Genomic DNA, 15,843 nt, shown 5'->3' with positions numbered 1-15,843 from the left:
AAATCTTGTGTTGTTTTTAATAATGTCTTTTTACTTTTGTTTTGAAATAATTTCAGACTACAGAAAAGTTGCATGAATGGTACAAAGAACTGCTATATGCCTTTCACCCAAATATGAGGGTGAGTCAAAAATTATTCGCACTCTGGCTGTAGAATTTATTTTAATTAACTTTTAGAAAAGACACATCATTTTTTGACATAATTTCCTTGCTTTTCAATACACTTTGTCCATCTGTCAACAAGCTTTTGTATTCCCTCATTAAAAAATGTGTTAGGCTGAGCTGTGAGCCATAAATGCACCACTGTCTTCACTTTATCAGAAGTGAAACTTCATCCTCGTAGGACTGCTTTCAGGGGACCAAACAGGTGAAAGTCCGATGGAGCAAGATCAAGACTACAGGGAGGATGCTTTAACACCTAAAAACAAAGTTTTTGCTGAGTGTCGACAGTGTGGGCAGAAGTGTGCGGACATGTATACCCTCAGACCACAAAAAACGAATCACTGCACGTTGCTCTTCTTTGGTGCAGATCACAAGTGGGGCATCCATTTTTGCTCACATCACAGTTACAAATGAACTGATTTAACATGTTCACACCCACACAGCAGTGACTGGGGAGACAGTAGCCTTGAATGGAAAGCGCTGATGCGACAGTGCGGCCAACAGAAGTTTTAATATAACCAGAGTGCAGATATTTTTTGACTCACCCTTGTACATCAATAGTAAAAACATTTGCCATGTTTTTTTACTCTCCTTCCTTCCCTCTCTCCCTCTCTCCCTCCTTCTCCCTTCCTCCACCACACACATTTTTCCTGAATAAGTTAAGAAAGTTGTAGAACTCATATTCCTTTACTTTCAAATACTACAGATTTTTATGTAAAGATCTTCTCTTACATAATTATCAAACTCAGAAAATTTAGCACTGATATAAGACTGTTACCTACAACATGATTCACATAAAAAATTTGCCAGTTGTCCCAATAATATCCTTTATAGCAATCCTTTTCCTCCTGACCTCCAGGACCATGTTACATTTAGTTGTCACATCTCTTTAATCACCTTTAAACTTTGTCTACCATGACATCTACGTTTTTTGGAGATTACAGGGCAGTTGTTTTGTAAATGTCGTTCAATTTGGGTTTGCTGGATGATTCGATTCAGGTTATGCCTTTTTAGCATCATTAGACTTTAGACTTGCATAGGCTATTTCTGCCACAGAGCAAAAGATGCATTTAAGCATGTATAAAAGGTTATAAAAGATGCAGAAAAAAACACATGCTCCCAACAGACTGCCATTGCTTCAAAAGCAGACAATCCCACCTACATGCTAAGAGGAACATATGTGATAAACTAGTTCACTTTGACATATTAGTGCTTGAAAACTATCCCCCCTGAGTCAATAAACCTGCTAAGTACCAGGTTTTAAAAGAAAAATTTACTAACCCAAAGTCACAAAGACATATGCTTTTAATTGTAGTTTGTGGGCTGCTTCTCATGAAGGCCACTCTATGCATATTTAAGGGTGAGGAATGGTGTAATTTTACCTGGAGTTATTTTGAAAAAGACCCTCACTATGAAACATGCCAGGAGTAGCCCACTTTCTATAACAGATGCACTGAAGCTGCTACTCCCTCTTCAGTTTGTCTTAGTTTTCCTGAGGTTTATGTATTACCTAGCAAGGCCTTCAGGGACTGGATTGTAGAGCAGTTAAGTTTTGGACTGCAAAAGTTCTCATGTTTGGGGAGAGAAAGCCCAGTCAAAGGCAGGTTGGTTTTGGGCAGTGGAGTGCCGTGAGCTCACTGAACAGCTGGTGAGCAGTGAGAGGCAATGAAGGAGGGGGTCCAGGGAGGGAGGTGAGGTTCAAATACAGCACTGACCTGTCTTCAAATTTGCCCAGGGTTGGCCCTTTTCTGATTATGCCCCATGAACCAAAAAGAAAGCAAAAGAATGAGCAAGTTTATTACAAAATATAGAATTTTTTACTTAATGAGGATTTCAAACACAGGTTTTATTTAAGCCTGTAATTTTGAAGCACATATCTGTTCTTAGAATGAAAGTTTGCTATGAAGTGAGTAAAGGAAATAGTATTTTTCTTTTTATCTTTTCATATGGCGAGGAAACAGAGCATCCATTTCCCAGGCAACATTCCCAGCATCTTCATGTCTTTATGTCTCCCATGTAGAAGAAGCAGCAGCAACTTTGCACAGCTTTTGGGAGCAACAGGTGTAAGCCACTGACCACATATGAGAAACCAAAGTTCCTATGTTACAGGCAAGGTGAGTAGCACAAAAAGGAGGCAGTGTTTTACAGAATGGCTAAAGAAATAGCCAAGGAATGTAGCCTGAGGGATTTGTTACTCACATGGCATCCTCTGAATACAAGGTTCTTATAGTTGAGTGAACTTGTGTCTGTGGAGTCCTACAGATATGAGAACATCCCTGTAAACTTTTTTTTTTAATAAATTTATTTATTTATTTATTGACTGCGTTGGGTCTTTGATGCTCCACATGGGCTTTCTCTAGTTGCGGTGAGCAGGGGCTGCTCTTCACTGTGGTGTGCAGGCTTCTCATTGCAGTGGCCTATCTTGTTGCAGAGCACAGGCTCTAGGCATGCAGGCTTCAGTAGTTGCGGCATTTAGGCTCAATAGTTGTGGCTCACAGGCTCTAGAGCGCAGGCTCAATTGTTGTGGCACACGGGCTTAGTTGCTCCATGGCATGTGGGATCTTCCTGGAGCAGGGATCGAACACATGTCTCTGCATTGGCAGGCAGATTCTTAACCACCGCGCCACCTAGGAAGTCCCCCCTGTAAACTTTTAATCAGAATTTTGAGCCTGGAATCATGTTGAAAGTTTTAGGGGAAGCATATCATTTAAACTAGTATCTATATGACGATAACAGGAGAAACAGTGAGATACTCATCAAACTAATTTTTATCGGTTGCTTAAACAGTTAACATTAAAATACACAGATATTACAGTTAAAAAAGAGGTTTTTGGTTAAGTAAATTAGTTTATAATGTCTTTAAAGTATTAGCTATAGTCAGACTCCCCATAACTATTTTGTTTTAATCTTTATAATTTCTTTTGCTGCTGTTGTTGTTGTTGTTAGAAAACAGAGTGGATCTTGAAAGTTCTCATCAAAAGAAAAAGTTTTGTAACTATGTATGGTGACAGATGTTAACTGAACTTATTGTGGCAATCACTTTGCAATATATACAAATATTGAATCATTATGTTATATAATCTGAAACTAATAAACTATTACATCAATTATATCCCAATTAAAAATGAATAAATAATCACTGCCAGAGAATAAAATAAAGCTTTCAGTTTTTTATAATTTCTTTTAAAGTTCACTTTGTAAATGCGTCTTGCTTTGTACGTTTTCCAGTGAGTATAAAAGGGTGTCATTAATGTCTCCATTTGGTTTATAACAATCTCAATTTATTTAAATGCTCTTCACTGTAATTTAGAAGATGGAGCTGATTCTCCTGGTATTGCAGGATGATAGGAATTATTGGAGCCACCAATTTTAGAAAGTTTTCTTGCATAAATATCCTGTGCTCATAAAAAGTAAGGGATAAGAATAACGTAGTTATTGCTTCTATTTTGCAAACACGAATAAGCTATAAACCAATACGTTCACTGCTGACAAGGAGAACAATTTCTAGTCAATGGAGTTTAAGATGCTTAATTTTCCAGTCCAGTAGTTGAAGTTTGGAAATTGAAAACAGAAATCTTTTTCCAGTCTTTTTCTGAGGCCTTGGCTTCTTTTACTTCAGCATGTTTAGGGCTCCTCTCTTTTCTCTGCTTTCCTCAGAGGAGCTTCCCTTCCAGAATCTTCTTCTGGGGAAATAATTATAATAAGGAGGAAGGCGACTGCGTGGCCAAAAAAATGGTTGGAACTGAAAATGGTGGTTGCACGTTGGAGGGAGGAAAGGTCTGTATGGGAACCTAATGTGGACTCTGGGCCTTCGTGGCGGGAAAAAATGGATGGGACACTTGGGTGTCCTGGTGACAGGCTGGATCCTTGTCACCGGTTTCCTTGTGGTGGGGGGAGGGGTTAGTGTAAAGATCTGGCAGTCTGTAGGTCCCGCATTATTTTGTGAGTCTCCAGGAGGGGTGAACACCTCTTCTTGTCCTGTGGGGAGAAAAGTGCAAGTCAGGAAACGGGCCTGATGGCAGGAGAAGAGGGGAGAGTCGTCAGGTAAAGACAGGGGAGAAAGAGGGAAAGAGCAAATTCTAGATTCTGAAAGCTTGTTTGAGAGAACCACCCAAGTCAGTAAAATGAGACATGGACACTCCTTATGGCCCAGAAATTCCACTCTGGGGAATTTACCCAAGAGAAATGAGTGCTTATGCCTACAAGAGACTAGTTCAAGAACGTTCAAGCAGTCTTATTCATATTAACCCAAACTTGGAAACGATGCCAGTGTCCATTAATAGGAGAATGGATAAACAAATGGTGTATTCATACAAGGAAAGACTACTCAGCAATGAAAAGGAAGAATTACTGATACAACAACATGGATGTATCCTATGATGTTAAGTTGAGCAAAAGAAGGTAGACACAACAGAGTACATACTGTAAGATTCCATTTATATGAAGTTCAAGAACAAGCAAAACTAACCTATGGTAAAAAAAAAAAAACCTAAAATAGTTACCTTACGGTTAGTGTAGGTGTTATTTAGTGGAAAAAGTAACCAGTGAATTCTTTAGATCTTGATCTGGGTGGTGGTTACGTGAATATGGAGATATACACACACATTTATATTTACACGCATACATAGATACACAAAAACACATATGTATACACATATGTTTACACACACGTATGTAAAATGTGATCAATCTGTACCTTTGTGCATTTTACTGTGCATATATTATAAATAAATAAAGAAAATGTGATGGAAAAAAATGTAATAAGAAAAGAAAAGGCCTGCTTCACTTCCCCAGCAGTGAAATCTTTCCCTGAAGAGGAAGGGAGGGAACATCTACATGCAACAGGGGAATGAGCACTGAGGACCAGGATGACATTAGTTTCTGAGAAGAAATTTGGATCAGTCTCCAGTGTCAAGGTCTTCCCTCTAGCTGTATCGCATAATCAAATTGGCTATGAAAAAGCAAGCTTTCCTTTAGGAAATTATTCCTTCACTCACTTAGAAACTTACCAAAACAGGCCTGGAAAGGGCTGCTGAGCGTGAATGATGGGAACATGAATTCCTCACAGTAAGCTGAGAGCTAGATTCCCCTCACCTTTTAAACAGCTAAATTCAGCTTTCTTGGTTGTACTGGATATGGTTATTGACTCCCTATGTTCATAGCCCCTTCTAGAGATTCTGTTTCACCCATAATACCTGGAAAGGTCAGTGCTACACCCCTTTGGCTATGGCTGATTGGACTGTTGTTAGACACTCAACTCATTCATTGGCTGACCAGTGACCAATCAATTCTCACTCAAGAATTTCAACAAAGAAACACAGCTAGTGGAAGATGTTAGTGGAAGGTGTAGGGCAGGGGCTGGAGTGTCAGGGGTTGGCCGATTCAATGTTGAATAAACACAGAAACCAATCTTTCCATAGCTGTAAAATGGGGAAGACCTCTCAGAGAGAAAAAGAGACAAGTGCCTATGTGGTAACAGAGTGATGATGAGAGCAACCTTGGCTCTTGACTTTCCAGGGCTGGTCTTTTTGAGGGCTGGCTGTACTTAAGCTTCTTGGAAATATACCTATAGTTATCACTTCACCTCCAGCTCTTTTATTTTTTTAAACTAGCTTGAATGGGTGTCTGTTTCTTGAATTAAATACTGACCCTTTCTCCCATACCCACACAGGCTACTGAGTATTAAATCTTATGGTCGAAACTAGATTAAGACATTTCAAACTACAGAGGATGATTAAATCCCATATTACTCATTCTTTCCTCTTCAACAGCCTCATTCTTCTTCATTCATTTGAAGAATTCTCTTCACAATTCTCCCTACCTTTCTAAGTAGATTACTTTGCTTCATATTTCAGAGAGAAAACTTCAGTGATCTGCCATGAACTTCTTTGGTTCTACTACTCACACTTCAAAGAGTAGTTTGTACACTTCTGAGTCTATTTCTTCCCACCTATTTAATCCACTGGAATCTGACTCTGTTTCCTCCATTTCACAAAAACTACTTTGCAAAAATCATCAATGGTCCTGGGCTTTTATTTATTTTTATTTTTTATTTTTAAATTTATTTGTTTATTGGCTGCGTTGGGTCCTCATTGCTGTGCGCAGGTTTTCTCTAGTTGCAGTTACAGTGAGCAGGGGCTACTTTTCATTGTGGTACGTGGGCTTCTCATTGCAGTGGCTTCTCTTGTTGCAGAGCATGAGCTCTAGGCTTCAGTAGTTGTGGCTCGTGGGCTCTAGAGCGCAGGCTCAGTAGCTGTGGCACATGGGCTTAGCTGCTCCGCAGCATGTGTGATCTTCCTGGACTAGGGATTGAACCCATGTCCCCTGCATTGGCAGGTGGATTCTTAACCACTGCGCCACCAGGGAAGTCTTGGTCCTGGGCTTTTAGAAAGTCGGTTCCAAATGCCTAGAGCACCACTTCCTGCCCTCTTTGCCTGTTTTACTCCTATGCAGATTTCACATCCCATTTCCTCAGGGAGACCTTGCCTCCCCTGAGGCTGGCTTAAGGTCCCTGGCAATCTGCTTCCCTAGTCCCCTTTCCTCCTATTCACCAGTCATGTGGTTACTATTCAGTGGTTATGTTCCTCCTCCAACGAAGTATCTGCATGATCATCTTGTATACCTGGTCTCCTCATCGCTAGTCCAGTGCCTCCATTAGACTTGAACAGATTGAGAGAAATCTCAGCTTCCATAATTGCAAAAGTTACCACGTTCCTACCTCTCAGGGATAATGTGATCATTAATATGCAAATATTTCTCATTATGAAACATACTGACACGACACCAAAGATACTGAATATCAAAAAAGAAGAGCTCTTCTGCAACCTTAATTAGACCAAAGTGGGGCAAATATTTAAACGCAGGTTGGAAACATTTTGAAAGGCAGAACAGCATAGTGTTTAAAAGCATAGGATCCTTGAGCTCTGCTGCTTAACAACTGTGTGATCCTTGACAGCTTCCTTAACGTCTCCCAATCTTCTTTTCCTTATTTGTAAAATGGAGCAAATAATACTACCTATCTCATTGGCTTGTTGTAGTGTCTAAAAAAAGGTATGTAAAGCGCTCAGAACATTCCTGACACACAGTATGCATTTAGTAGGTCTTAGCTATTGTGATTGGGCCTCCATAAGACAAGGACTGTTGACTCTGCTGGTCATTGCTCTGTCCCTAGTACCCAGAACAGTGCCTGGCTTAGCCTTGTGCCCAGTACATAGCTGATGAATTGGATGAATGGCCAGACAGATGTTGGGTGTACGTGCTGAGTTCCTCTCTGTAGATGTCTGTGAAGCTCAATGAGTAGTTCATTCCAGTCCCAGAAAAAATTTTTTTTAAGTTTTTTTTTTATTTTTTGGCTGAGCTGCACAGCACGCGGGATCTTAGTTCCCCAACTAGGAACCGAACCTGTGCCCCCTTGCAGTGGGAGTGTGGAGTCTTACCCACTGCACTGCCAGGGAAATTGGCAATTATAACGTAGTCCCAGAAAATTGGCAATTATAATGTACATTAAAAATTAGAGGATAATAAAATAATCAAGCCAAAATATTGTTTGGAGTTTGGACATCAATTTTAAGTGGGTTTATTATAGTCTAGACATGAAATTCATGGTATGCCAACAACTGGTACTTTAAAAAAAAAAGTAAGGATGAGATGACCTTTTAAAAAAATATGTAATTACCTGTAGTCTGTGGTTATTTGGTCAGACAATAGCTGGTTTGTAGTGAACTACCCTGATTTTTAAGAGAAGTAAGTTTTATATATGATGTATAAGTATGGAGTATCAGAAAAATTCTCAGGTGCCTTCAGAGTTGAACCAAAAAGAAATATAAGTCCTGTGATTAATTTGCTTACAATAACTGCAATTTAATTCATTTTGTAGCCTCACAGAACGACTGGCTTTTTTGGTCAAATCTTTAGTTTTACTTTGAAGCCCAGTTTACACACGTTCACATAGGCCTCTTTCAATCGTATGCTGTAAGTCTAGTCATTTCAACAGGTTACTGTGTTCAGTGCTGTGGCAAATGCAGAAATGATAAAGACACAGGGCCTGCCCTTGAGAAGTGGGGAGACGCTACAAATACGTGGATCTATAACACAGAGCAGAATGCAGTAAGTACTGTGGGAGAAGTACAAATTGCTGTAACCATTCAAAGATGTCAGAGAGGAGTTTGCAGTTTTAAAGCTATGTGTCTTAAGAAAGCCTCTGTGAAGGTAATACTATAGTGATATTAAACGTCATCATGTGAAGCAGAATTGCAATAAACAGAGGTGAAAGCAGGAAGGAGGGCTGTCATAGCTGCTGCTGTGGAGGAGAGAGAGAACCGGGTGAATTTGGAGACCCACACGTGACCCCATAGTGGGTGATGACCTGCAACCAGGGCTGACTGGAGAGAGTGAAGCTGCATTTGAAGGTCGTTGAGGTTAGTGTGAGGGACAGTGGGGAAGAGTGAGCCCAAATCAGAAATCACATTTTAATGGTGTTTTTTAAAAAATGTGAGTAAACCTCTAATTGCATTATAACTTATTTAGCTATGTGTTTACAGGATTTCCTAAAGCGTGGTTCACTTTCTGGAAAGATATCAGGTGGCAAGTTTTGTTTTATGGTGCCACTTTCAGATGTCACTTTTAGCAGGTGATGCTTTCAGATCTTGTCTTGGAAATTGGGCAGGTGTTCTTTGTAATCTATGTCTCCTTGCCCTCTGATCACCTGAGTTCATGCAGGGATTGGACAAGGTGATCTCTGGTGACCTCACCACCAGCTCTGACGTTCCTGCCCCTCCCTGCTCTGTTGTGAGCTTTGGTGGATGGACGCAGAAAACTTACTAGGGGCTGACTAGGGTCTGACTGAGCCCCTGCAAAGCCCCAGGGCACGTGAAAGGGGTGGAGGACTCAGATCGACTCCTGGAGCTCTCCTCCTTTTCTTTCCTGTCCCTGGGGTTTTCAAACCAATTCTCCGGCTCAGGCTACCTGGAAATTTTGTAGTGGGGGGAAAGGAAAGAGAAAGGAGTAGTAGAGAAATTGAATCAAATAGAATCTTAAAAAAGCAAGTCTAGGCTCACCTCCGTAGCACCAAGACACAACTGACTAGACGTGATTTATTAAAGCAATTAACAATCAGAGACTGAACACCCACCATGTGCAAATTACCATGGTGCTGGGGATATGAAGAGGTGGACATTGCTGTAATTCAGGGTGGAAATTGTTAGCTTTATAAGAATAATACCTGGTATTCATGATAGCGCTTGAAGGATGAAGAGCTTTTCCTGCATGATAGCCCATTTGGTCCTCACAACTCATATGATAATGGACATCATTAATGCTGTCACTTCACACTTGAGGAAACAGATATCAGAGCAGTTAACCTTGTCTAAAGTTACATAGCTAGGGCAGAGACTAGGACCACGGTCTTCCGATAATAAAATTCAGCCTCTTTCTCTTTAACCACACAAGCTGATGAAAGCTGACGTAAATATTTCCAATTCATGATATGTATAATCATGGAGCCAAATTTTGTCTTTTCACACAACTTATTAATTACTGGACCCACAGTAGAATAAAAACAAAATCCTTACCTTCTGCCACATTTACCACCAACCAGCAAACCAATAGCCAGTAGGAGAAGCAGAGTCTGTGAGCCATGGCTTCTACCCCAAGCAGTCACGGCCTTGAACCCAAGGTGGCTTTAAAGGGGTTGGTGAGTCACCTGCAGCCTGATTCAGGGAGACTGCATTTGCATAGTGGACCACAGCGATTAGGGCCTGCGGTGTGAGGGTAAGAAATCAGCAAGGAAATACCAGACAGTATTTAACAACCAGAGCTTCTTGTAATGACAGCCAAACATCATTCATCTGTCCTTGGTTGGAGCTGGATTGTGGAGAACCACGCCCTCATTATCCTTTTAATTCCTTCAAATCTTTTCCTCTTAGTGCCTTCTCGTTACTTGTATGTATAGGTCTTCCTCAGCAAGAGAATCTGTCCAGGACATATTCAGCACCGCTTCCCTCTGTGTAGCTTCCTTACTTAACAAAGCCAAACAGGACAAGGAGGACATTATCACAGGCTATGTGACCCCGGCGATTTTAAGAGGTTGTTTACAGACCTCGGATCAGGGATTACGACTTCTCTGCTTTTGTCGAAGAGCCAAGAGCAGCAGAGTCAGAAAACTATCTTCTCTAGTAGCCACCATGGTCGCTGTCTAAACAAATGAAAATTTTGGAAGATTAATTTAGTGAGTTGTCCTTCCAGGGTGCCCTCTGATTCATCAAATTGCCCACAGGATGCCCAGTTTGTTTCCCATCAGCTGCTGGAGGAATGGGAGGGGATGGTCACAAGTGCCTAAGAGCACAGACCTTGGAGTTAGAGATTATCATACTAAGTGAAGGTAGAGAAAAACAAATACCATATGATACCACTTATTTGTGGAATCCAAAATACGACACAAATGAACTGATCTATGAAACAGAAATGGACTCACAGACACAGAGAACAGACTTGTGGTTGCCAAAGGGGAGGGGGGTTGGGGGAGGGATGAATTGGGAGTTTGGGATTAGCAGATGCAAACTGGTATATACAGGATGGATTAACAACAGGGTTCTACTGTACAGCACAGGGAACTATATTCAGTATCCTGTGATAAACCACAATAGAAAAGAATATGAAAAAGAATGTGTGTGTATATATATATGTATAACTGAATCACTTTGCTGTACAGTAGAAATTAACACAACATTGTAAATCAACTATACATCAATAAAATAAATGAAAAAAAAAAAGAGCATGGACCTTGTAATTAGGACAAACTGGTTCCAACCTTGGTTCCTTTTCTTACTATCTGGGTGACTTGAAGCCTCAGGTGTCTCATCTGTAAAATGGGGCTTGTAGTATTTCCCTCAGAGATTGTTGTGATGAGTAAAAGAGGTAATTGACATAAAGCTCCAACCACAGTGCCTGGCACATGAAAGGGAGCTGCTGTGGCTGCAGTTAAATTACAGTGACTCCAATTCTCTTAGGAGGTTGTACTTGCCAACTCATTCAATCACTCAAAGGTCTCCATGTTGAGCAGAGACCTTTTCTTGGCTGTTGCAGAAAGAACAAAACAGAACACAGTCCCTGGGCTGACCATCTAACGAGGGAGACTGTGCAAACTGAGAACCAAAGTGAAGAAGAATGCAAACATTCACCAACGAGAAAATGGTAATTTCCACAGGCTTGACGATAATCCTAGGCAAAATTCCAGAAACAGATGACTAAATGGACGATTTGCCAGCAGTTTGGAAAGGAAGTAGGGAACAAACTCAGTTCCTTAGATTCAGTGGCTCTGTTGACGTTGTGTTCTGTGCCATGTCTAGGTCTGGTGTAGGTGCTGGGGCTAAAGATAGGGTTCCTGCTCTCATGGAGCTTCCAGTCTGTCGGGGACATTAAATATTAACTAAGGAACAACAGGAAAGGGTTTGAGTGTTAAGATGAAGGAAGTACTGGGGCCTATGCAGCAGAGAAACAATTAATTTTACGTCACTGGGTGTGTATTACATGTACTCCTTTGCCCCCTGAATTGGAATCACATTGCCATGCCAAAAAAATTAGACCCACACATTCTCTTTAATTACCACCCAGTGTTCTGTTTTATGGATTTGTTGCAAATTATTTAACCACATTTTTTGTTGATGGACATTTGTATTATTTCTTCTGATCCTCTTTCTTTTCTGTATTGGATTTCTGATGACCTTTCATTTGAAATGTTGATGAAAATAAATAACGAAAGCAAAATGGTTTAATTTCTTTTTCTGTTTGCATCCATTGTCCTGAAATTTATAAAATAAAGGAATAAAACTTCAAAGGGAATGAAATTTTTAAAAGTTTTATCGAATTCTTTTTTTTTTTAATTTTTTTGGTTGTGTGGCATGCGAGATCTTATTTTCCCTACCAGGGGTCAAACCTGTGCCCCTTACAGTGGAAGTGCAGATTCGTAACCACTGGACCATCAGGGAAGTCCCTCCTTGAATTCTTTTTTAAAAATTGAAAAAAAAATTTAAATTATTTTCTTTATTTTTGGCTGTGTTAGATCTTTGTTGCTATGTGCAGCCTTTCTCTAGTTGTGGTGCACGGGCTTCTCATTGCAGTGGCTTCTCCTGTTGAAGAGCAGCGGCTCTAGGCTCGTGGGCTTCAGTAGTTGTGGCACTTGGGCTCAGTAGTTGTGGTGCATGGGCTTAGTTGCTCTGTGGCATGTGGGATCTTCCCGGACCAGGGCTCGAACCTGGGTCCCCTGAATTGGCAGGCAGATTCCTAACCAGTGGACTGTCAGGGAAGTCCCCATTGAATTCTTATTTGACAGAAGATTCTAACATATCTTTTTTTTTTTAATTAATTAATTAATTTATTTTTATTGGTTGTGTTGGGTCTTCGTTGCTGCATACAGACTTTCTCTAGTTGTGGCAAGCGGAGGCCACTCTTCATTGTGGTGCATGGGCCTCTCATTCTGGTGGCCTCTCTTGTTGCACGCTCTAGGCACATAGGCTTCAGTAGTTGCGACACATGGGCTCAATAGTTGTGCCTTATGGGCTCTAGAGCACAGGCTCAATAGTTGTGGCACACGGGCTTAGTTGCTCTGCAGCACGTGGGATCTTCCTGGGGCAGGGATTGAACCCTTGTCCCCTGCATTGGCAGGTGGATTCTTAACCACTGTGCCACCTAGGAAGTCCCACTGACATATCTTTACTGTTGGTTTATAGAGTAAGTCTTGACAATTTATTTTATTTGTATGTTGCATTTTATATCAGCGATGTTCAGAAAGGCTGGACTTCTCTAGCTGTGCACCTGCAGCTTTGAGGGCCACTCAGCAGAACCGCCTTTCACATGCTCAAGGACTCCCAGGATATCCGCTTGAGGGAAGATCAGCTGCACCTTGCCTTGCTCATCTCTGCAGTCCTGTGGGGATGAAGTCCTCATTTTGCTACCAGGCCTTCGAGAACCAAAGGCAAGCTACAGTTACATCCAGTGAGGCTGGTCTCCTGCTGCAGAAACCGCTGAAGCTGTCTGGGGGAGGCGGTTCCCCTTACATGGCCGTGTGAATAATCCCAAAAGCTGCCATCAGAGCTGCTGTGAGTCAGGATTACTGGTAGCGTGGAGAGTGATGTGTACCGGGCCTGACCCCTGAGTCAGAGTAGCGCCTGGCGCTGGGAGGCTTATTTCCTGGAGGCCTGGGGGTGGATTTGTGTTCTCTTTTGGAAGGACATACTCCTTCAGGAAATCTAAAGGTTCTGTGGTTGGCGCCGATTTGAAGGCGCTGCTTCTGGAGTGGCCTGTATGACTCTCCTGTTAGGCTTGCTAGAGTATCTTCTGCTGGGATTTCTCCTAAAAGGGATTTCAGGCACCTTAGACATATCTCCAACTCCACCATTTTGCAGATCCAGAGACGGAGGCCTGAAGAAAGTTCCTAAAGTCATCCCAATGATTTAACAGCAGAAAGGCAAGAACATCCTGATCAGGGTCAGCGTGATGCCCACTACATGAGAGCCCTCATTTCTCAATGGTTTGAAACAGTATTAAACCAGTGGGATAAATCAGTGTTCCAGTCTGTGCCTTGCCACGCATTAGCTATGAGACCTTGGACCAGTCAGCCTCACTGACCCTCAATTTCCTCATCTGTATAATATATCACTTGCTATGTTCTAAGCACCGCTGTTCTAATTATTGTACATACATTAAGCCATTTAATTCTCAAAATAACGCAATGGGGTAGGTACTATTGTCATCTTCACTTAAAAATGAGAAAATTGAGGCACAGAGAGGTTGTGTGGCTGATATGTGGCAGAGGCATGATATGAACACAGGCAATATGGCTCTAGAATTCTTGCTTTCATTGCTGTGCTAGGTGGGCTCTGAGCCCCTGGTCATCAGCTTACTGCTGGAAAAGCTCTGTGAAAGTATCCTGAAAATCCACCAGAGTGTTGTAGGACAAAAGATTTGGTTTGTTAAAACAATTTTTTTTTCCCAAGGCAAAATAAATACATAAAAAAAAGGTAGAGGGAGAACTTACATATTAAAAGAGATTTAAGAGACACATCAAACAATTACAACGTTTGGAACTTATTTGGATCCTACTTCAAATACATTGTTAAAGAAAATACAATTGGGGAAATATAAACACTGATGGGATATTTGATGATATTAAGTGATTAGTGTAATTGTGATAATGATGACTGTCAAAAACATAGAGTCCTTACCTTTCAGAGATAGATGCTGAAATATTTATAGATTATATGTTGTCTGGGATTTACTTCAAAATAATCAGAGGATGGAGAGTGAGTGGGGGGTATAGATAAAACAAGATTGTCCATGTTGAATAATTGTTTAAGCTGGGTGATGGGTGCATTTGAATTTATTATATTCTCTACTTTTGTTTGGAACTTTCCATTATAAAAAGTTTTAAACAATCACCCTGTATAAATGTTTGTTTTATTCTCTCAGAAATGTCAAAGGAGGGATGGTGGGAAGAATGACAGCCCATAGGGAGAGAGGGGGTGGGACGCTTCTTCAGAGATTTGCCTTCCAGGGGGTCATTGATTTGAGGGTGACCCCCAGTACTTCCCACGTGGCAGATTCTTAGTGGATTCTTCTGAACGATGTGAATGCATGAGGATATGGATGAATGAATGTAAATGAATCTGGTTCACAATGAGTTGGAGAACCATTCTGTCACGAGATCAGGAATAGAATCTAATTTCTGGGCCAAATATAATGATGAAGTGATTCTGTATGTTTCTGTTAACCAAATCGTGCATTTAAAGGCATCTTTATTTATCACAATCATACCAAGGACCAAAATACTCCTATACCTTATCCTGCTGGACAAATGTACGTGAAGAGATTTACTAACACAGAAACCTTCACTCTGAAGCTATGTCCCCACCACCACGCCTCCCAGAGGCAACACTGCTCTGATCTCCATTGCCATTGTTTTTGCTTGCCCAGCCCAGCATCCATCCCAGTTCCACTGATTACCCTGAGTTCCCCCTGGGGAACCATCATTTCTCTACTCTCCTGGCTTCAGGATTGTCTATAACCTACACTTACCAATCACAGCATAGCTTTCCTATGGTCACTGTGATTGGGTTAGGGATGGGCGTTTGAGTCAACTGGGCTCAGTTAAAACTAGTTGGGGGCTTTTGTATAAGTGATTGGAAAAGAGGCACACATTTTGCCTTTGGACTTGAAGTTGGGAAGAGACATACCTATATGAAGAGAGAGTCTGCTCAATAAAACAGAGTGGAGAGATATCAGATTCTGACAACATCATTTGAACCCCTGGATCCAGCTATACCTGAAGCCATACACAGTGCATGGCATGTGGTATGCTAACAATGGATTCTAAAGTATTACCAACATAGACTTATAGTAGCAAATCACAATAGAGAATAAAGATTCTATTTTAAGTCTAGTGTTGCTAAACGGAAAGAAGAGCTATTAACTTTTATATTCTTGTATTTGATTACAAACTATAGAAGTAGACAGGGAGTAGAAAATTATGTCAGTTCCAGTGGTTGGATAGGCATTTGCAGAGATTAAGACCAATCTTTTTTTTCATTCCATGCATTCTTCCTGAGAGCTGAGAGAAACCCGGTGACTAGACAGACTCCCGCGCAGGTGGAAGCTGTGGCTACCTGAATGTCTTGGCGATATATGCGGTG

At 41.1% G+C, this 15,843-nt stretch overlaps 1 protein-coding gene across 1 annotated transcript; it reads right to left on the bottom strand.

Annotated features, from left to right (window-relative positions):
• Positions 1-3,770: 3,770 nt before the first annotated feature.
• Positions 3,771-9,796, bottom strand: ODAPH (odontogenesis associated phosphoprotein). The gene is made up of 2 exons (XM_057730018.1): positions 9,730-9,796; positions 3,771-4,138 (listed from the first exon to the last, which is right to left on the bottom strand). Exons 1-2 carry the CDS (start codon positions 9,794-9,796, stop codon positions 3,771-3,773), a joined length of 435 nt encoding a protein of 144 aa, XP_057586001.1.
• Between the last annotated feature and the right edge of the window lie 6,047 nt (positions 9,797-15,843).

This window comes from Hippopotamus amphibius, chromosome 3, assembly GCF_030028045.1.
Source record: "Hippopotamus amphibius kiboko isolate mHipAmp2 chromosome 3, mHipAmp2.hap2, whole genome shotgun sequence".
In the NCBI taxonomy this organism is placed as follows: Eukaryota; Metazoa; Chordata; class Mammalia; order Artiodactyla; family Hippopotamidae; genus Hippopotamus; species Hippopotamus amphibius.
Note: the sequence above shows the minus strand (reverse complement) of the source record. Positions and strands in the feature narration are given on the sequence as shown.

Excerpts from the sequence above, each read along its gene's own strand:
- ODAPH (XM_057730018.1), bottom strand. The coding sequence starts at position 9,796 with ATGGCTCACAGACTCTGCTTCTCCTACTGGCTATTGGTTTGCTGGTTG. Across the intron at positions 4,139-9,729 it reads GGTGGTAAATGTGGCAGAAG|GACAAGAAGAGGTGTTCACC; the intron begins GTAAGGATTTTG and ends TTCTCCCCACAG.